This window comes from Ambystoma mexicanum, chromosome 6q (assembly GCF_040938575.1).
Source record: "Ambystoma mexicanum isolate Mex_15411 chromosome 6q, UKY_AmexF1_1, whole genome shotgun sequence".
In the NCBI taxonomy this organism is placed as follows: domain Eukaryota; kingdom Metazoa; phylum Chordata; class Amphibia; order Caudata; family Ambystomatidae; genus Ambystoma; species Ambystoma mexicanum.
Window position 1 is genome coordinate 1,173,149,392 of NC_090937.1, and position 21,579 is coordinate 1,173,170,970.

General features: G+C 45.2%; 1 protein-coding gene across 1 annotated transcript in view; it reads left to right on the top strand.

Annotated features, from left to right (window-relative positions):
* Nucleotides 1-5,083: 5,083 nt before the first annotated feature.
* The window catches only part of RFC1 (replication factor C subunit 1), a 1,503,724-nt gene continuing 1,487,228 nt past the window's right edge, over nt 5,084-21,579 (top strand). Inside the window, exon 1 of the mRNA XM_069631787.1 lies at nt 5,084-5,201. Within this exon, the coding sequence (XP_069487888.1) occupies nt 5,199-5,201 (3 nt within the window). The 5' untranslated portion in view covers nt 5,084-5,198. The remainder of the gene's footprint in view (nt 5,202-21,579) is intronic.

Below are 21,579 nucleotides of genomic sequence, written 5' to 3' on the forward strand. Positions count from 1 at the left end.
GTGAAACCTAGGCCTTTCTCACTCTATTCACGATTCTCAAACTTAGGTGGTTTTTTTCCCCCTGTTGTTTATAATTTGCACTGTATCAGTATTTAAAAATTGCATTGTGAAACCTAGTCATTTCTCCCTCTATTCAGGATTCTCAAATTTAGGTGTTTTTTTTTCTCCCTGTCTTAAAACGTGCATTTGGATAGTTCTTTAATCCTGAGTGTTGTCGTCTTGTCCTATCGGTCAACCTTCTTGCCTCTCGCTGTCTCGCCTGCTTGCACCCTGCCCGGTGTCCTTCCCCAATGTTCCCCTCTCCCTTCCACCTCTAATCTCCCCTCCTACTCTATGGAGCTCTCTGTCTCTCCTATCTTTTCTAACTGCTTCTCTATTGAAAATCCTGTCCTCCTCACAAAATCTGGTAGGAAGAGTTTAAAAAGGATCTCCTGGTCTCCAACCCAGGCCTCCCTATCGCTGACACTTATACCAGTGCCTCCTCCAAGGAAACTCTCACCGACATCCTCTTTGTCGTTCCCTTGCCAGTCCTATGGACCCTACATATAGTCTCTGTGCTCTCTCCTTTCTCTTCTTCTCCTATTAATGGCGGCACCCGGTGGGATGCCCTCCTGTCCTCCTTCCATGCCTCTAAGGTCATCATTAATGTTTATTCAAATGGTACCGTCCTGGTCTAAGGCCCTTAGGCCAACCTTCACCTCTTTGATAGACGCTTCCCACGCCTTATCAATTTCCTTTCTTCTCATGCTGTTCCCTCTCCCCCCTCCACGGCCTCCTCGCCTCTCCCTGCTGTCTCCTCCTCGGCTACCTTGCCCTCTCATTCCCTCTCTGCCCCTCCTCGGGCTCCTTCCACACCTCTGCAGGGTGTACCTCTGATCTGTACCCCATCCCGGAAGTCCTTCAAGGATGGCAACCTTCTACACATTGCCACTCTTAACTCTCGCTCAGCTGTCAAACACTCCTCTGACATCTGCCGCCTTCTGAAAGAACTTGACCTTGATGTCCTCGGTCTTACCGAGACATGGTTCACTGCGAGCTCTGTCACAAGCTTTGACACGTTCCTCCCTGACGGCTACAAGATCCTCTCTGCGCCCAGGTTGAACCGCTCCGGAGGGGGTGTAGCCCTGATCTTCCCCGAGTGGATTCCTGCCTCTGTCATTCCTACACAGGCCTACTCCTCTTTTGAATGCCTCGTCTGTAGGCTCTCCCTCTCTCTCCTAGCCACTCCCTTACTGTGGCTACTATCTTTCGGCCACCTGGTCACATTTCCTCCTTCCCCTCTGAGTGGGCGGACCTCTCCACCTCACTACTGGCCTTGACCACTCAACTCCTCCTTCTTGGTGACTTCAACATCCACCTGGACACTTTTGTGACTTCTGCGACTCTCTCTCACTCACTAATTTCCCCTCTGGCCCGACTCACTCTGCAGGGCACACTCTGGATGTTCTGATCTCCTCAGTCCTTCCTCTTTCTGTCCCTCTCACCACTCCTCTCTCCTGGAGTGATCAGTTTCTCCTTTCCTCCCATCTCACCCTCTCTACCCCACAGGACAAGCCACTTCCATCACTGCCACCCACCTTCTCGGTCATCCGACCCATGAAGCGCGTATCAGTTGAGGGTTTCAACGCCACTTTCTCAGCCCCTCTCCCCCTTTGGCTGACTCTCACCCTGATACAGCCCTCTCCACGCTCTACTCTGCTATATCTGATACTCTTGATATACTTGCCCCTGTCATGAGGATCCGCCTGAAGGCCAAAGCAAAGTGCAACTCCTGGTACGACTCAGACCTCGTCACCCTTAAACGTAAGTGCAGGGTGGCTGAGCGGAAATGGCGTGCTTCTTGTACATCCTCTGACAAACTGGCCTGCCGCCTGCTCCAAAGGCAATACCGGCTCTCTGTCCTCACCAAGAAGAGAGCTCATATCCAAGCCTGCGTCTGCAAGGAACTGTCCAATCCTGCTGCAGTCTCTACCGCTCCTGTCCCTTCCCAGGCCCTCTGCATGGCACTGACTTCTCACTTCATCTCTAAAACTCAGGACATCCTGTCCTCACTCTGCTCCGCTCCCCTCACTCCATATACTCCCTGCTCTTCCTTTGGCCATTCTGCAGCCACCTCTCCCTCATTCTCTGTCTTTGCCCTGTTCTCCGCAGACAAGGTTTCTAGACAAGTCCGATCTATGAAAGTCTCGTCAAAACAGGTTCACCCCTCTTCCTCCAAAACCATCAAGGACCACATTGACACCCTTGCTCCTGCCCTGGCTGACATCTGCAACCACTCCTTTGCCACTGGAGTCTTCCCTTCTCTCCTGAAGCACTCCCTAGTGCACCCTCTTCTTAAGAAACCCTCTGCTGATCCCTCCTGCCCGGCTAACTATCGCCCATTCCCCATCATTCCCTTCCTGGGCAAGCTCCTGGAGAAACTGACCATCTCCCAGCTTAATCTCCACACTGAATCTGTTGGCTGTCTTCATGACCATCAGTCTGGCATCAGAGCTGCCAGACGCACAGAAACTGCTCTCCTGAACATCCGTGAAGACCTGGTCTCCAACCTTGACTCTAACACCCCGTGTCCTCATCTTGCTTTATCTCTCTTCTGCCTTTCACACTGTCAACCATGCCATCTTGCTAAATTGTCTCCGTGACAACCTAGGTAAAACCGGTCTGGCCCTGGTGTGGCTGAATTCCTTCCTCTCTGACCGACCCTCCCAGGTCCAACTTGGTCCTTCCTCTCTGCTATCTTCTCCTCTACCTGTGGTGTCCCCCAGGGGTCTAACCTCTCTCCCTGGCTGTTCAACCAAACCTGGCACTCCTTGCCCACTGATTTGCCGCTCTCTGCCACAACTTTCAGTGCTATGCGGATGACACTCAGCTCATTTTCAGGCTACCTTCGGCCACCTCTTCTCCGTCCTTCATCTCTGACTGTCTGTCTGCTATCCAGGAGTGGTGTGCCGCCAATGACCTCTGCCTTAATGCCAGTAAGACTGAGATTCTCCTCATCGGCACACCCACTCCCTCCTTTCCTGTATCTCTCTGGCCGACCTCTCTTGGTCCTCTTCCTGCTCCCATCTGCAAGGCTAAAAACCTTGGGGTCATCTTCGATTCCACACTATCTTTCTCTCCTCACATCTCTGATGTCTCAAAGAAGTCACACTACCAGCTGCACCTCCTCAGAGGTAATTTTCCTTTCCTCTCCTTCCCCCAGAAGCTCACTGTCTCCAGAGCTCTGGTTCTCTCTAGGCTGGACTATTGCAACAGCATCTTTCTTAATCTGCCTGCTTCTACTCTCAACCCTTGGCAACTCATCCAGAACAGGACTGCAAGACTTGTCCTTGGCCTCAAGCCCAGGGATCGTATCTCTCCAGGACTGAAATCTCTGCACTGGCTCCCGGTGGCTGCGAGGATTAAGTTCAAAACTCTCTGCATCGTCCACAAGGCCTTCTGGGGCCTCAATACCTTCAACTCTCTCATCCTAAATATCTTCCCTATTGAGCTCTTCGCTCATCCGCCTCCAACTCCCTCAGGGTCAGTCGCTTCTCCAAGCAACGAGTTCATAGCTCTCAACTCACACGCTTTTGGCTGGTGTCACCCGTCTTGTAAAGGGCTGACTCACCCGCCAAGCCTCCTGCACGCCCATGCATTTCAATGGGCGTCTCACCCGCTAAAAACAAAATCGGGTGGTTTCACCCGCCTTTGCAACACAAATGGTTGAGAGCTATGAACGAGTTTGTAGTAGATCTCTCTCTTCGGCTGGGGCCTCCCTCTGGCACAGCCTCCCTGAAACTTGAGGAGAACCATCTTCGGTTCTGGAAGCACCTTAAAACCTTCCTCTCAGCTTTTGCTTTCTCTCCCCCTCTCCACTGCTGAAGTCCTGGCTGATACTGAGACTGCACTGGTTACCTGGCCACCCATCTGATCTCGGGCCCAAGCCCTGCCAGTTGCAGGCCTGCACTGCCTCCCTGGCAAACCCTGCACCCAGGGACTGTTTTCTGTATCCCTATAGCCCCCCCACCAGCCCTTATGTCTGCACTCACCCTGCACTTGCCACCAGCTGGCCGTTCTTTTATTTATCTTGTTATTTTATTATCCCATGTACTGCACTTTCCCCTCCCTCTCCCCCCGCACTTTTCTTCTTTCCCCCTTCCCCATAGCTCTCAACTCACCCGCTTTTCCCTCGAATCACCTGCCAAGTCCCTCAGGCGCCCATTCACTTCTATGGGCCTCTCACCCGCCAAAAAGAAAATTGGGTGTTTTCACCCGGCTTGGAGACAAAAAAGGTTGGGAGCTATGCCTTCCCTTGCACTGAATGACGGCCTAGTAAGATTGTTGTCTGTCTTCCCTCTGTTCCCCCTCCCTTGCTTCGTTGCGCCTTGAAACACTTGTGTATAGGCACGTTATAAATGCCATATCATAGCATATCACTTAGGCGCCTGCCCACCTTCCCCCGCCCCTGAAATGTAGGTTTTGTTGTGTCCCAGGTATGATGTGAGACCCAGATGATATAGTGACAATACCTGTCAAATAATGTTACTCCCTGGAACTACTAGTTGACAAATTAAGTGAGAACATGTTCCTTCTGATCCTAAGAGGCAACCGCCTGACGAATTATAATCAAATAAATTGCCATTATTTTGGCAAGTCAGTACGATACATACAATGTTGGCCTTGTTGAATGGCATCTAGCCGCAGGGTAAGCCAAGCGGTCGCTGTTGCCGAGAGCTGGATGCACAGCTATGAGATACAGCACGTTCTGCTCTAAATAATCCCTTGAAAGAACTGTTACTAGATTCGGGAAAAGCTCAAGGGGAAGAGCGATGTTTGAGGGAAGAATAACAACACTGGTTGCTGGAAAAAATGCAGCGGTTCTATAAATAAACACGGTGTATGACCCTGACATGGATAATGTATTCAACCAATAATATCTGTAAACCGGCACGTTTTGCCTGACTCTAATATGGCCCCTTCCATGACGCACCATGCTGGAACTCAGCGCGCCGTGCGCAGTCTAGCTTTTCATTACCATCAATACGGTGGTTTCTCCCTCCTCTCCGAGCTCCCTTTCTTGCAGCTTTTGTGGCATGTAACGTCACTTGCACGCGCCCGGACGTCCGTTGGCGCCAATCAAGAGAGAGAGAAAGTTGCCCAGTGTATGCAAGAATCGTTCTGTTTGCAGAAGTAGAACGTACTTGGAGTCTGCTAGTATGGTAAGGGTATAGAGATCAACCCCATTCGGCCCCTGCGAGACATCTGCTATTGCAGAGCAGATCGATCATCCCCCTAACCCCTCGGTTGTTTCTGACACTGTCATATGCCACTGGGGGTATAAGAATGCAACTTGTGGATGGAAGGATGTTTATCATATGAGTTCATAAGCTCACAGTTGGAGCTTGGGAGTCGGTTTGTTATTTGTCCCAGTGCTGAAGGCTTCACGGGAGCAATATTGCTCTTGATTTCTTTCAGTGTTCTCGTAATTGAAAACGGAGGTTTGATAACGTTTTTGTGTTGACCTATAGACCGAAGGAGTTGTCATTATTGCAGGATGGAGCCCGTCACCACTATTGCACTAGGAAAACCCAAGTGCAATAATTTGCAGAGCTGCCAATTTTTCTGTTTCGTATGTGTCACATTTACATGGTTGAAATGGAGTTATTTCCAATTCAATATGCTTGTGTTGGACATTTTGAGTGACACTTAAATGCTGTTGGGCAGTAGCACCCGGATGTTAGTAACCTGAGCAGAATGTGGTAGTAACCATGAGAAGTGGGATCCCCAGGATGCAGATAAGGATCTCTTGGAGAAGGAAATGTTACTGATTAACAACAGGTTTCTTGAGCATTAATACATCAACCAATTGCACCCCTGTTCCGACACTTCTGACATTTTCCTTGGCTTGCTTCAGTGTGAGAGTGAATAAAAATGAGTGTCACACTAGATGTTTGACACTTGGCAGGTCTGAAGTTAGTATATTACAACCTACAATTATTCTCTTCTGATATCTGTAATGCTTTAGCACAGTCAGATAAAATACAGTGGTGTATGCAATGTCTGCTTTTAGACACTCGTTGAACAAGGGCACATCTGGGAGCGGGTTGCAGGCAGAAGGCAGCACTCTGCAATTATGCTCAGCCCAGGGGTGCCACTGGTAAAGGGGTACAGCAAGAGCTTGTACAATTTCCAGCTGGGAGAGCAGAATATGTAAGCTTTAACAATCTTGGTTCTCATATTTTTCCCTGGTTAAACACATTTTCACATTGTGGCGACCGCTCATGCGAAATCACTTTCTCTTTGTCTTAGAAAGCTCCTTTTTCAGGTGGGCTTTATGGCATGGTTCGCGTTGCGAGGCGGTCCCGATGCCCAGTGCATCTAGATAGTTCATTCCATATGTGCGCAACTGAAAAATTGATTTTTATTCACCGTCCTGTGGCTGAAAGGTTAAGTTAATGGCTAGAATTTTAATCTGGACTATAACGTTTGAGCACACACTCCTTTATCAGTTCCATTAGACAACAGAATAATAATAATTCTATGAGATTTATTCTGAATGCAAACCAGTCTATTGGCCCCTGCTTTTTCATAAATGTTAGTCCTGCCTGTATCTTTTTTCCGCATTAAGTGTTTCATTTGCCCATAACAACATAATGTGCAGGCAGTCATTCTGGTATGTGTGAATAATGCACTGGTGTACATGCCGAACTTTTACGACAATGATCCATGCCACTTTTAGAATGTTAAAGGATGGACTGACTATCAGGAGATACCTTGTGTCCCATTGGGCAAGGTCTGGAGCACCCATCTTTTTTCATCAAAGTCTGTGTCAAAAAGTTCTACTGTAGAAACCTGTAGTATTTGTGAACAAATAACTTGTCTAAAGTTTGTGTTTGGATAATACAGATTTTCCACACATTCGTTACAGAAAGTCATGATTCTATTAAAGACTCGGAGGCGAAAGATTGTGCTCTGACTTCTCTTTACTAACTCGAGCAGCAACCATTATAACACAATAACATGGAAAACAATGATAAAAAACTACAAATTCCAACAGAACCCAGCAATTTTGTAGTTCGTTTTCCATAGGTTGAAACAAAACCACGTGATCCACTCTTCCAATCAGCATCACTTCTCCCTTATAACATCCCATAACTCCGAAGTCCTTCCTCTTTCTTTCGCTGAACTGATAAACTCGCGCCCCAACCGGTAAGACGACTTATTCCAGCTAATCTTCTCAAGTTGTCGTTTTCTGTTCCGCTCCTGAAACAAACAAACGCTGTTAGAAATCCCATCATGGACGTGTGGGCAATCGCATAGCAATACCATTATTATCCCAAGACGAAATTGCATTATTTCCAACAAGATTGCATTATTTACAACATGATAAAATGACTTATATCATAGCGATTGAAATTGGGTGGAATAATCTTTCGCCTCCGAGTCTTTAATAGAATCATGACTTTCTGTAACGAATGTGTGGAAAATCTGTATTCTATGTCAAGACTCGGAGGCTCAGATTATGCTTGTTTAAAGCTTACCTACCACCAACGATGCTACTCGCTCCACTGGTCTAAAATAGAAATTCTTAAAGGTCTCCTCATTAGACCAGTCTGCCGCCTTTAGGACATCTTCCAGACGAGCCCCTGCCAGAAAGGCAGACCATGCCATAGCACCCCGTGTAGAATGTGCTCCGAACTGTTGCACGTCTAGCCCTGCCTCGGCCATGCACCACCTGACCCATCTAGCTAAGGTGGCTGATGCTACTGCTCTAAAAGGTTTCCTAATCGCTATCAGTAGCTGGTTTACTCCCGCAGGTCTCACTTCATTCGCTTTTTGTTTGTACACTTTCAAGCACCTAACTGGGCACAACTTGGGCTTGTCCGGGAAGGCCATGTACTGCACAGACTTAATATTCGTCTTTGTTCTCCTAGCTATGAAAAATATTACCCCTGAAGGTGAAAAGGATTTTCTGTTTGCTTCTAAAGCTCTCACGTCCGAGACCCTTTTACAAGAAATAAGACACAGAAGGTAGTTAACCTAGCCCACAGTGCTTTCCGAGACAAGAATTCATTGTCCGGCCAACTTTGAAACATCCTTAAAACTATACTCGCATCCCACAAACGAGAGTATCTGGGAGCGGGAGGTCTCATACACCAATGCCTTTCAGAAGCCTACACATCAAGGGATGCTCGCCTACAGGCTTATTTTCTATGTACGCATGGCCTGCTGAAATCGCCGACCTATAATTATTAATGGTCCTGTAGGCCTTCGCCTGTGCTGCCTGCGCTGCCAAGAAATTCACTGTGTATTACATCTGTATATATGGGACCAACCTGTCTCTCCAGACACCAATTACTCCATCTATGCCATGCCACTCTATATGCCTTGCCTGTCGCTGGAGCCCAAGACTCCCTGATGAATTCCTGAGCTGTGCCTGAAAGTCCTGGCTTAGACCAGTTCTCCCTGAAATCGCCCACGCCAGAAGACTTAAGCTCCAAGACCTGACCAATGGATGGATCTCTCCTGCCGGATTTAGCAGTATATCCTCCCTGGCTGGCAGCCGAATAGGGGCTTCGAACGACAGTTCCAGAAGATCCGGAAACCAAGCTTGGCCTCTCCAGTCTGGCGTTATCAGGATCACTGTTGCTAGCTGACGTCTGACCTGCGCAACTGTGCGTGCTATCAAGGAGAAAGGGGGAAACCCGTATTCCCTTGCTGGTCCCCAGACCTGGAGAAAAGCGTCCGTCGCTGTCGCTTCCGGATCCGGTCTCTAACTGTAAAATCTGGAGAGCTTCCTGTTCAGCCTGGAAGCGAAGAGATCTGTCTGACGGGGACCCCTGCGGCGCATTAATTCCTGGAATACTGAGTCGTCCAGCTGCCAGTCGCTGGAGTCCCTCAGGTATCCTGAGTTCCAATCTACCAGATTGGGCTCCCCCGGTAAATGTTATGCTCTCACGCTTATTCCCTTCTGGAGGCAGATCTGCCAAAACTCCTTGGCCATCTCCGTCAGCTTCTGCGACCTTGTTCCGCCCAGTCGATTTATGTATCTGACTGCCGAAACGTTGTCCATCTTCAGGAGAATGGAGGATTTCGCACCTTTCTGTGTCCAGCACTGAATCGCGAAGGAGCCCGCTAGAAGCTCCAGGCAATTGATGTGGAGACCCAATTCCTCTCTCGACCATCTCCCTCCTGTCGACTGATCTCCACATCTGGCTCCCCATCCCCAGCGGCTGGCGTCAGACTCTATCACCAGGTCCGGGGATGAACCAAATATCGCCTGGCCATTCCAGGCTTCCATGTGGCAGAACCACCATTCTAGCTCCAGTCTCGCTTCCTGTGATAGCCTCACTTTCTGTTCGTAAGAAAAACCTCTTCTGAGATGATTGATGTTCAACCTCTGCAACGCCCTGTAATGCAGGGGCCCTGGGAATATCGCCTGTATCGATGATGACAGACGTCCTATAAGCCTCGCTATTTCCCTCAGGGAAACCTCTTGCTTCGCTATCATCACCTTGATCTCCCTCTTGACTGAATTGACTTTGGCTAGGGGTAATTTGAGAATGCCCTGTGTTGTCTCTAAGCTGAACCCCAGAAATTCCATATCCTGAGCTGGTTCTAACTGTGACTTCTCCCAATTTATTAGGAATCCCAGCTGTTGTAGTAACCCCGTGGTTAACAGGACCTGCCGAACCACAATTTCTTTGTCCTGGCAAATTAAACATATGTCGTCCAGGTAAATAATCAGCCTGATCCCCTGCTCTCTCAGGTGTGTCACCACTGGTTTCAAAAGTTTGGTGAAACACCATGGCGCCGACGCTAGCCCGAAGGGGAGACATTTGAACTCCCACTTCTGTCCCTTCCAAAGGAACTGGAGGAGTTTTGTCTGCTCTGGCCGGATAAGAATCGTTAAATACGCATCCCTGAGGTCTATCCTTGCTAGCCAGTCTCCTTGCTGGAGAACATCCCTTAGAAGATGGATGCCTTCCATTTTGAAATGCCTGTACACTAGAAAGAAATTCAAACCCCTCAGGTTTATCACTGGTCTGACCTTGTGTCTCTTTTTGACCAAAAACAGATTGCTTACAAAACCCCCTGGTCCTTCTGAAGCTGGACCGATTGCATTCTTTGCCTTTAGCAATTCTACCTCCTTGTCTAAAAGGACCTCGTCTTCTCTGCTGAATTTTATCCTTCGTGGCCACACTACCTGATATGGGTCTCGCCAAAATTCTAACTGAAACCCTCTTACGGTCTGCCTTATCCAAGCATCTGATGACAACTCTTCCCATATTTCTACATACAGTTTCACTCTCCCTCCTACTGGAGGAATACTTGCATTTGACCTTTCTATTACTTTCACATCTCTCACCTGAGGGACTCTGGTGTTGTTGTCTTCTGTTGTTCCTCCAACCTCTACCCCTGCCTCTTCCCCTAGAAGGGAAGAAGGGGTTGGACCTTCGGTCTTCTTGTTTCCAAGTTCTGTTCTTGTAGGAGCCTCTGTACTGGCCACGGCTGGACGAGCGGCCCCTTCCTCCTCCAGCCTTGTCGAAAACTCTTCGACCGAAAATCTTCTTCAGGGAAGATTGGGCCCTGTCCATCGATACATAAGTACTGGCGAATTTCGCCATGTCCTTGATGAACAAGTCCCCGAAGAGCTTGCCCTTCGCGGCTGTGGCCTGCTCGGATGTCGCCATCTCCCCTAGCCTGGAGTCCAATTTCATTAGGATCGACCTTCTCCTTTCGGTCGCCAACGCTGTATTTGCGTTACCGAGCAGGCAGATAATCCTCTGAGCCCAGCCAGATATGATGCCCGGGTCCATGGGCTCTTTCTTGGCCTTCGCCTCCTCGGCCAGTTGCCAGATCTTGTTGACCGGTCCTAGCATGTCCAGCACCTTGTCCTGACAGGACCGCCAGGATCTGTCGATGCCCCTCTTCAAGTCCCTGCCTTACCGGCCAAGGAACGTCAGGATTCTCTCGTCAATTTCCGGGGTCTCTGCTACCCCGTCCGGGACTCTCGGTCTTGGGCACTCTGCCTTCAATTTAGATCTGGCTTGTCTACTTAAAGGTGCCCGCAGGCGCCGTCTAAGATATTCCGCGATCTTCTCCGGAGGGTCCCATTCATTGGACCTGGGGTGAATAAGCTCATCGGGGTCGAACTCCTCCCTGAGAAGATCTTCCTGTTCCCTCCTGCCTTTCTTTTTAGGTTGGCTTTCCTCCTCTTCCGCGGAGGTCTGGTCTTCTGAGGAGGTGTAAAACTCAGATCTAGAGCTGCTCTTGCAGTAGTTGTCGTCCGACTCGCTCGAGCTAGTGCTCCGTCTGTCGCAGGATCTCGCCTTCCTTTTCCCCGATCTGTGGAACCCGGGGGGGTCTGGGCGCTAGGGCCCCTGCGGGTTTTGTGTTTACTTCCCCCTCTCTTTTTGCGAGCTTTGCCCTGGGACAAAGCCGCCAAGCTTAGCAAAATGCCCCTCTCTTCCCAGGGCCTTTCGGCACTCTGCAGCATCTGCACTGCTTCGCTCATACGGCGCCCACTGACATGCGGGCCGTCAGAGTCGTCGGTGTAATCGCTCATGTTTTCACCGACTCTGTAAACTATCAAGGTGCCTTGTGCAGTTTGCCTGGGCTGACCCCGTCAATGTATGTATTGAGAAGCTAGGCGAGTCCTCTTATTAATAGCAGTCTTACCTGGGACTGAGCCCGTCAAGAGGAGGCCGTAGCCTCTTTCACCTCCTCCCCAGTGGCAGAATGGGGGTCAATGTGCCTGGGCTGACTTTGCAGCGCACCTTCTCTGAGCAGGTTTCCTGCCTGCGATACCAGACTCAGCCACTAGGTGGCGTTCACCACTGGAACACGAGCCGGTGTCTCCTCCTATACACACGGCTGTTCGCTCCAATCGACGGAGCTTTGTGAGGGCCAGGGATTGAAATAATATTGTGTGAGCTCTGAGGAGCTCTGTAGATTGTTTCCCACTCCTGACACGCAAGCTCGCAACGGCGCCGGAACTCCGAGGTCCCGTCGCGCCGTTGCGAACTTCCGTGCCTGCAGTGCCTCCTAACGAGGAAAAAACGACGCCGGAACAAAAGTCGCGTCTTCTCCGCGGATATGCTCTGCCAACGCCCTGCGCCTGCCTGCGCGCCTGTCAGCTAGCCGCGCTGCCTATAATCTAATAAACATTTAAGACACGTTACCATATGAATAAAACAAAGGGTACTTATCTCAGCTGCTCGAGCAGCAAAGAAAGAGGAAGGACTTCGGAGTTATGGGATGTTATAAGGGAGAAGTGATGCTGATTGGAAGAGTGGATCACGTGGTTTTGTTTCAACCTATGGAAACGAACTACAAAATTGCTGGGTTCTGTTGGAATTTGTAGTTTATCATTGTTTTCCATGTTATTGTGTTTATAATGGTTGCTGCTCGAGTTAGTAAAGAGAAGTCAGAGCATAATCTTTCGCCTCTGAGTCTTGACATAGAATTTAGAATATGTGGTCAGGTGCTTTGCATCTTAACAAGAGACACTGGGTAGATATAATTGTTTCTTAGAATGTGTTTTCATCTCGGTCCCAGACGGTCTCTTGACTTATGGAATTGGTCACACATCATATATAAACCCTCTGTCTGATGAAGGCGGCAGAGGGGAATCCATGTCAAATTAGGGTAGTTAGATTTCTCTACAGATCCACCCATTCTGATTGCTGGCATCATTAGAAGTTTACACATCAGTGTAAATGCAGCCGGGTTCTCCATTCTGACCACTGTAGCGCCAATAATATCAGGCATGTCTCTGATGCTTTGAATTTCGTCTGGTCTTGTGTTGATGCCCGTTTTATTAATGATTTATGCAAGTATATCTTGGAGCCCTTAAACGTGTGGCAAGAACATTTTGTTTCAACTTGTTTATTTTTGTATTTTACCGTATATTTTAACTTCAGTGTTAATAGTTTGAACTCTATTGTATTGTAAATGCTGTTAATGGCGCAAACAGAAATAAAGTATTTATCTCTCTCTGACCACTGTTGAATTGCATTGTATTCATGGGTCGTGTCTGTTTCAGCAAAAGCCAGGCACATTGTTGAAAACATGTGGGGAAGTGAGTTGCAACTGCTATTACTGGTCTCGTCACACATGCATGGTCACCATTACTTTGATAAGTCTACATAGGAGTGATGTAGGGGTGGACATTCGGGCATATGTTTTTCTGTCCTTTCTCCCCATGCATGCATACATTTTTTGACAGAAGAAATGGATCGGAATCTTTGAAAAGAGCTTGACTCGGTGGACACCCCTTCACCCTGTTTCAATCCCACATAATGGTAGTGGACATCAGAATGATGCTTATAGTTTCTGCTTGGTTTCCATGTTTAATCTTATGTTTACAATAAACTTGCTACATTGAATTATTTCACCTACAATCAGCCCCCCTTCCTATAAGGCAGTGTTAATTTGGAAAATCTAGTTATAGTCCTACCATTTTGCTAAGCAATGTGATTGCTGTTGTCAAATTTACACTCCTGGTGTGCAATGCATTAAGCAGTATCCCGTTGTGATTTATTTAGCAATATCACAATACCTAGATCTTTTACTGGTAATCCTATTACTCTGAGCACTTCTCTTCCTTGTCTAAGTGAAGTACTGAGTGACAGACCATGTGTGGCGTTATACATTGATAGTGACTCATCCTTGGCATGTTCATCTGCTTCTGGATGGAAGTTTGGAGGACTGAAAACAGATGGATTGTGGCATAAACTCTCTATGTTTGGGTCCTCCAGGTATATAACACTGTGCCTGTCGGGGGCTTCATTTCTTGTCTTCTGCCTGATAACTGCATTCTCTAAGTACACATTAAAGTGCAAAATACATTTATTGATTGAGCTCCATTGGAACAAAGTCTCCTTATTTAAAAGTCATTTATGCCCATGTTCGTTCAATTAGCCATAAGTGGCTGAACAAATTGTAGAAAATACAAGTCATATTTGGCACCAGCCCTTCCTCCAGTGCAAAGCCATGATGCATGCAATAAAACCAATCCTTGCAATATGATGGCAAGCGGTCGTTAATAGTGCTGTCTTGACGGGAAATGAGGCGATTCTTCCAAAATAAGCGCACACTATACTGTCTGATAAAAATATCTGTCTTCTTGAAAAATCTTGATAATTGAGTCACATTTGTTCTTGAAATATGTACATAATCATTCCGTAAATTCATGAAAAAACATACAAAATAAAATACATAGTTGTAGTGCAGCTTTGCTTTGTAATGGTATAATACTCACAATTTATAGAAAAAGAACAGACACTGCATCATGAACAACAGTTACAAACTCTGAAATAATTGCATCAACCAAATAGTTTTGACGATATAAAGGACAATAATAGTCAAGGAAATCATTACCAACATATATATGTTACTTGGTGTTGGCACATGTTATGAATTTTATACACATGAATCAGTTCTGGTCCCTGATCTACGATTGTAGAAGCACAGTGTTACACTTCACTGTTTGTTATATATGGGAGTAAATAACGAAGTTATTAACCTAAAGACATTTTGTATATGACAAAGATTCAGATTTTGTAAAAGTATGCTTATTCTTAAAGAGTAGATTGGTTAACATGTGATTTTATAGAAACTATATTTTATATTCTTTTATCTCGCTATTATTCATTATATGTATACATGAAATGTTACTATTTATTACTTGCATTTATGGAATGTTTAATTATATGCATGTACATATTATGTTTTTTTTACAGTGTTAAAGGTTATAGTTAACCATGTGACACTTAAATAAAAATATATAATGGCCCTTATATCGACAAAACCAGATGCAAAGCTGCTGGCCCTTGTAAATTAAACAAAAAAGGTCAAAACTATAATTGTCTCCATTAACCAATAAATTAGTATAATTTAGCTAAAAAATAGATGCATCTCACTATCAATATTAATTCCATTAGGGGCCAACTTTTGAGACCGTGTTCCATTTGGTCACTGGTTTTCCCAGGTGTGAAATTACTGGGAACTATTTAGCTGCTGCTTTTACCCTTGGAGAACCTGGTTAGCTTAACATAAACCATTACCAGGAGCTACCTTTGGCTCCCCAGGCGGGTTTCTTATAAACATGCATGTGTGACTTTAACTTTGAGTGTTTTAGAACATAAATCAAGAATTGTGGCACACCTAGGACACATTTAAATATAATGGATCTTATATAATCGGTGAAAAATAAGCGGGCACCTCCTGAAAAAAGTAAATTTGCAGTGCATTGTGTACTCTCTCCTAGTTCCCCAGTGGGAGCTCCTGCCAACTGGATGATGCCTGCCTCCCACCCAGGAGCTGGTTTTAGCTTCTGCTCGTTGAATCTTAATTTCAAACCCTATTTTCTTTTTTTTTTTTTTTTAATGTCCACTCAAGATCACCACTTATTGGAGGAAAAGTGTGTGCTTACTTTGGATCTGATGAACATGTTTCTTAAAGTGCATTGCTACTGGGTATTTGAGATCTGTATGTAGATCTTCTTGTATGTGCAGTTCTAACACACTCAACAGTAGAACGTACATAGCCCAAACTGCAGTAGCTTACCACATAAGTGAACAATTAATTGATCATACCTTTGATGATATCTCTTGAATATGTATGACTGAAGTGTTTTTTTTTTTAGGTAGATCTCCAATTTGTGAGCAGCTACCACACTTGTGGAAGCCATTGGCTCTTGCGTCAACCACACAAAGCCGACCTATCGTGAATTAGTTTTTGATCAAAAGAGACTGGGAAAACCAAATTGCCTATTTGGGGAGCTATGAGAAGAAATGGAACGGTTGGATGTTGGACTTGAGGCCATAGCCAGATGTGCGCTAAAAACTGACCAATTTTTGCTAAACCTTCTTGCAATCTTACTATCTTGATTGTTGAAACCAGTATCAAATCTAATCTTTGGACCATACGGCAACCAATTGATACCATTAATCCCTGTTCCCGCCCCCCACATCACCCACAAGCTTTTCTTTTGTTAGAGACAATGCATCTCTCTTACTATCAGGTACTTTTTACATAAGGCGCTGGATAGTTTTTACTTGGGATAACCTCTGTGTTCAAATCATGAAATGGCCTTCCTAGACTGGCATATGTATTATTCCATGGTGCCGCAGTTGTTTGATGCACAATTCATCATACAGTATATTGCGTACCAAAGAGCGTGGATGGAAGCTACTTCTTTGTGTAAAAAGGCATTTCTTGAAGTAGGTTTTCTATAAATGGTAATCTCCATGTGACGAGCTTTAGCAAACATTCTAAGATCTTAAACTTCCAAAGCGTCTCAACTGTCTGATAAAGATAATTCACATTTGCAATGTTGTCATTTAGATCCTATGTTAAGATTTGAGATTTCAGTATAGGAAATCTGCTATCAGTGTATCCCAGCTGGAGAAATGCATGAAAACCGAGTCATTAAACCGTGTCTGAGCAGACATGCATCCTCTCCCACCCCATGAATAGGTTGTTGTAAAAGGACACACAACTTGTGCCCATAGCAATGCCTTAAAACTGAAGACATGTTTCCATCAAATACAAAATAGTTTTGTCTCGAGATGAAATTGAGCATCTTGAGTAGCATCTGATTGTTGCCTCTAGAAACTAGCAGACCTGGGGGAAAGAGTCTCCTACAGCCCTGAGACTTAGGACATGCAAGATTAAGGTATATACCGAAGAGATCCATTTTATCCAGAAACCAGGACTGCTCCTTCCCCAGGTATCCCTAACTAAAGAGGGTAGGGTCTCTACCAATGAGTAGAAGCTTTAGGTGGTTGCGGGAGGAACTCTAGCACGATTTACAGAGCATGGCGCAGAGAAGCCAGTGGTTTTAGTCGTGATGCAGTAGGGCTAGGTGCATGAGACAGTGTTTAAGGACTGGGACAGGGGGGGTAATTCTTTTCCCATTGTTTAGCGATCTGTTCGGCACTCAGAGAATGCATTTTGTTTTTGCCGTCTTTTCATTCGAGCCCCATTCTCCCTATTTCTTTTTTCCAGTCTGTTTTTTCAAAGGGAGCTGGTGAAGCGTGACTCAATTATAAGCCATTTCACTCTGTTAAATGTGTAAATGTGAGCGCTAGTCAGATGTGAGTGTGTACCTATAATATACATAATGTTGAAGTACTGCAGGGTTCAAAATCGCTGGGAGTTATTTAGCCTTGCTTCTAGCCTAGGAGAGCCTGGGTTACATGATGCCAAATGTTACGTGGAGCTATTTGTAGCTCCCCAAGCCAACTGTCCACATACAAACATACCTATGTGACTTTAACTGTGTGCATTTGCAAATGTTTTTAAAGAAGCTTTAGGGCACATCTAGAACACCTTTCAAGCACAGTGGATCGTACATAATGGACAAAAGTTTACTTTTCCTCTCATGTGAAAGTTGAATTGGTGGCATGCTATGCACCAGCTCCTGGCACCCCACAGGGACAGAGTATAAAAAACTGGGTTAATTCCCTATTTCTTTTGTCAATGGAGGGGCCTAGCTCATGAGAGAACCAAAGGCTGCTTGGATTTAAGAACAGGAAAGACCAAGAGCAAGGAGAATAAATGCTACAGGTATTAACGAAATCTGACACTAGGGATTTGTGGTTGATCCTCAATAATCAAACGCTTAACCAACAAAGTTGTTTGATATTTGGGGTTGCAGAAGAAGCATGGTTAGACCACTACGCACAGGTATTTGGAAGCAAGGACCTGTCTATTTAGGAAGAACAGCTTCAATATAATACTGAGTGGCATATCTTAATAGACTAAGTTGAAATCTAACAGAGAATAGAATATTAAAACTATCTTCTACTGCAGCGGGACCGGATGGGATCACTAACATCCATTTAAAATAACGATCGATCCAGCTACCTGGAGCAAAATGATAAACAGAATAAATCTGAGCATAAAAAATCAAAGGAAAACTCACTGTACCAACTTTTAAGAAAGGTGTGAGAATTGAGCCTGGGAATTACAGGCCGATAGCATTGCTGGATACCATCGGCAAGCTATTTGCAAGTGATCTGCAAAAAAAACAAACCTACTAGGCAGAGCAAAATGACATCATCGATGCATGGCAGGCTTCACAAAAATCACAGGTACGGAGCTCAACTTATTCCGACTCTCGCTCCTAAAACTAAACGCCCTTAAAGCCAACAAATGAATACATCTGCCCTTTACAGACTTGAGACAGGCTTTAGAAGGATTATCCAGGGCTAAACTGTGGAAGAAACTTCAAGCCTGGAATTGTCAGAGTGAAATTCTCCGTCCAGTAAGGGCCCTATATGCCAACACCTCTACCAGGATAAGGATCAACAACAGAGGTCTGCTCTCAACAGACTCGCCAACAAAAAAGGGGGTAAAAAGGGGCTTTCCATTGGTGGCAACCCTCTTCAAATTCTATATTGCTGACCTCCCAGAAAGTCTAAACAACCCAAGAAAACTCCTGCCAAAGTTGAACAACACAGAAATTCCAATGATATGCTATGCTGATGACATTGTGTTGATGGATAGAACCCAAATTAGACTGCAACATCTGCTGACAGACCTACAGTCCTATATCGACGTGAACGAGCTGGAAATCAACATAAAAAAATCCAAAATATTAACGATATGCCAATCTAATAAGCAGAAAGATATTCAATTGGAGAATTGGCAATGAAATCTTGGTAAAGGACATATCATACTTGGGAATTCTGTTTAATCAATCGCAGAAAAAAGCTGGGCGCAAGCACTACAGTTGAAAGCAAGAAGACGATCTACGCAAGGGGCTATTTTGAATGGGAGATATGGTAAGTTTTCCATAATGCCCGTAAGAACTTTCTATGTCCAAAAAGTCATCCCGGCTCTCACTCATGGAAGCGAGGCTGCCCTGAACTTATCCTGGAAAAATTGGGAGAAGCTTCAGAGCCAATTTTGGAAACTGATTTAAAAATTAGTGAAAAACACGCCAATATCGGCAATAAGATCAGAGTTAGGGCTTCAATCTCTTTACTCAGTAAAAAGATGGAAATCGTTGGCTCTATTAAGTAAAATAATGCCGATCAACCTCCAATAAGCTATCAAATACTGACTAAAAAAGAACCTGGGAAAAACTCTGATCTGCTAACGACATGGAAAACAAAGTGGACGGACAAACTGATTAATCTAGGGTCTTCGCTAGATGAATTACTAAGCAACCCAGTGAAAATAAAGAGGAAAAAATCCAAGATTGGATCCTAACACGAGAAGCCCGCCTGACCCTCAAATCACAAAAGGATGCTGCTACAGAGCCTCGAAAGAGTGGAACCCTACCAGTGTACCTAATGAGATTCTTCACTAAACATCATAAAACGGATGCAAATTAGACTGGCTGTTTTTCTGACAAATGCCAATAAGCATATAACTGGCAAATGTGGTATTAATAACAGAAGATGTTGATTCTGCAATTATCGAATAAATTGGAAACTACACGTCATGTACTATTGGAATGTAATAGAATAGACAGCGAAAGGAGAATATGCCTTGAATCATATGCAGTGGCTTGTATATCATTTGATACGGACAACTGGTGGAACTATTTTATTTATGGACCAAATCCACGCTTTACCGCAGCAGCAATCAATCTGTTGACTAAACTTATGAAGGACAAAGAACAAGAAGCCCAACACGAAGATTAGAATGAATATAGTGAATTTGGAAGGCAATTGAAGATGGGTTATTGGTTTTAAGAAAAATATTGGAAAGTGAATGTGATGTCATGAGTGTTTAATGTAAACTAAAAAAGCACTATAATAAAAAAAATGTAGAGCAGAGAACAGGTGAGCCCAGGCTACCTCACCCTTCCACATGTGAGTGGATGGATACCAGCTACAGAAAATATTGTACAAAGTTATTCAACAATATACGTGGCCAGGTAAATGTTCTTTAAATAATTTTTAAAAGCATTGTTTTGATTTTTATATCAAACGACATATCAGACGTAAACATGTACACAATACAACATTTAATAATGCGTCACAACACCCACTAAGGGCGACTGTTTCCATGACTTAGTTTGAGGGTAAGATGAACCTAGTATCTTAACCCTATATCAAAGTGAGGTTAGTAACAGTGTAAGGCACAATTTCTTTACACAAAACAGGTCGACACGTGTTTCTGGCTCGAGGCGCATACTGTGTTATACATCAGTTCAGATTAGGGTTTATCCCTCCAAACTTTCTTCAGGACACCCGGCACAAGGCGATGTAAAACTGTTGAATTACCTAGTTGTGGAGAAACATTCAAAGAGGACTCTACAAACAAAAATATAATTGATATAAAAACCTGACCATGAGGCATACTGTTATGTGTAAAGCCTCTATACTACAGCTGTCCCCACCTTTTATTTCTTCTGCGTGTAATGGGCCGTTTATTTACACACACATAATTTCTGTATGTCTTCACTAATGTGGTTACTAAGAGGTAGAGAAAAAGAAAACAAAGGGCAACCCTTTATTTCCTGTCTAGTTTAATAATACTGCCAAGTGAGTATCTTGAAATCACATGTGTAGTAGGTGACTCCGGTACTTCGCCTGTCTTTAGTGGCCGGTTCTGCAGCTTTCACCTGAACGTCCAGGGGAGGCGGCTGTTCAATTTTCTTCAAAGAAGACCGTGATTTCCTTTGTAGTGTTACATCTGAAAAAGACGAAAGAGGACCTCTATTTGGTCAAAACGTCCTGTCCTAACAATGTGGCTAATGCGTAGCGTGTCCACACTATTTTGGTACATTTAGCTTCAATGGTATGACTCCCGGACTCATGGTCATTCTAGGGCAATGCGTACAGTCCAGTGCTCAATGTGCGAGCAACGGTAAACTTGAGCACTCAAATTGCGTTTTGAAAAAGACGTGTGTGCATACTAATTGCCTCGATTGTCGCAAGTGAGCCGTTCTCTTACCTTCTTGGGTCTGGGATGGAGTACTCCGGCGTCATTTGTTGATGTCAGATCGGAAGACTAGACTTGGGTATTGCGTGATAATTTGCTATTCCACGCTAATGATGGGTGGAGCCATCATGAAGGAGGACGTGCTTTGCTTGTGCGTCTCTCTGACTAACTTTGACTGTTAACAAGCAATGCAGCTGCTGGCAGCTAGCTTACCAAGTATTCTCCGCTCATGTAGTGGCCTGAGCTTCTTGTAATTCACCCACACACTGGAATGTGTGGTCGGGTAATGTTACCAACATGTTTGTTACACCCTGAGCGGACTGGCTGTGGGCCCATAAATCATGGTTGTCGTCAGCTCATGGAGCTACCGTATGGGTGACCATTCTTCCTATCCACATTGACCAGGAAAAACCACCAAGGGACCGCACAGTTCACTAGTGGACAGTATGTTGTGTCAACGGAGTAGCTTATGGTGATTGACCTGATTAGTGACCAAGATTACGTGGTCTCGTCAGATTCCGCTCAATGGAGGTGTTGAGTCCTTTATTCATTGAATCCAATCTGTAGATCCATTTTTGCTCTGATTTCCTCGATAAAGTCCCGATTCCCACCTCGGGTCAGGCATTTTATTGTCTGAATAATGAACCATAGGAGATCGGTGTATTTGTGGGATTTAGCCCTAAAATG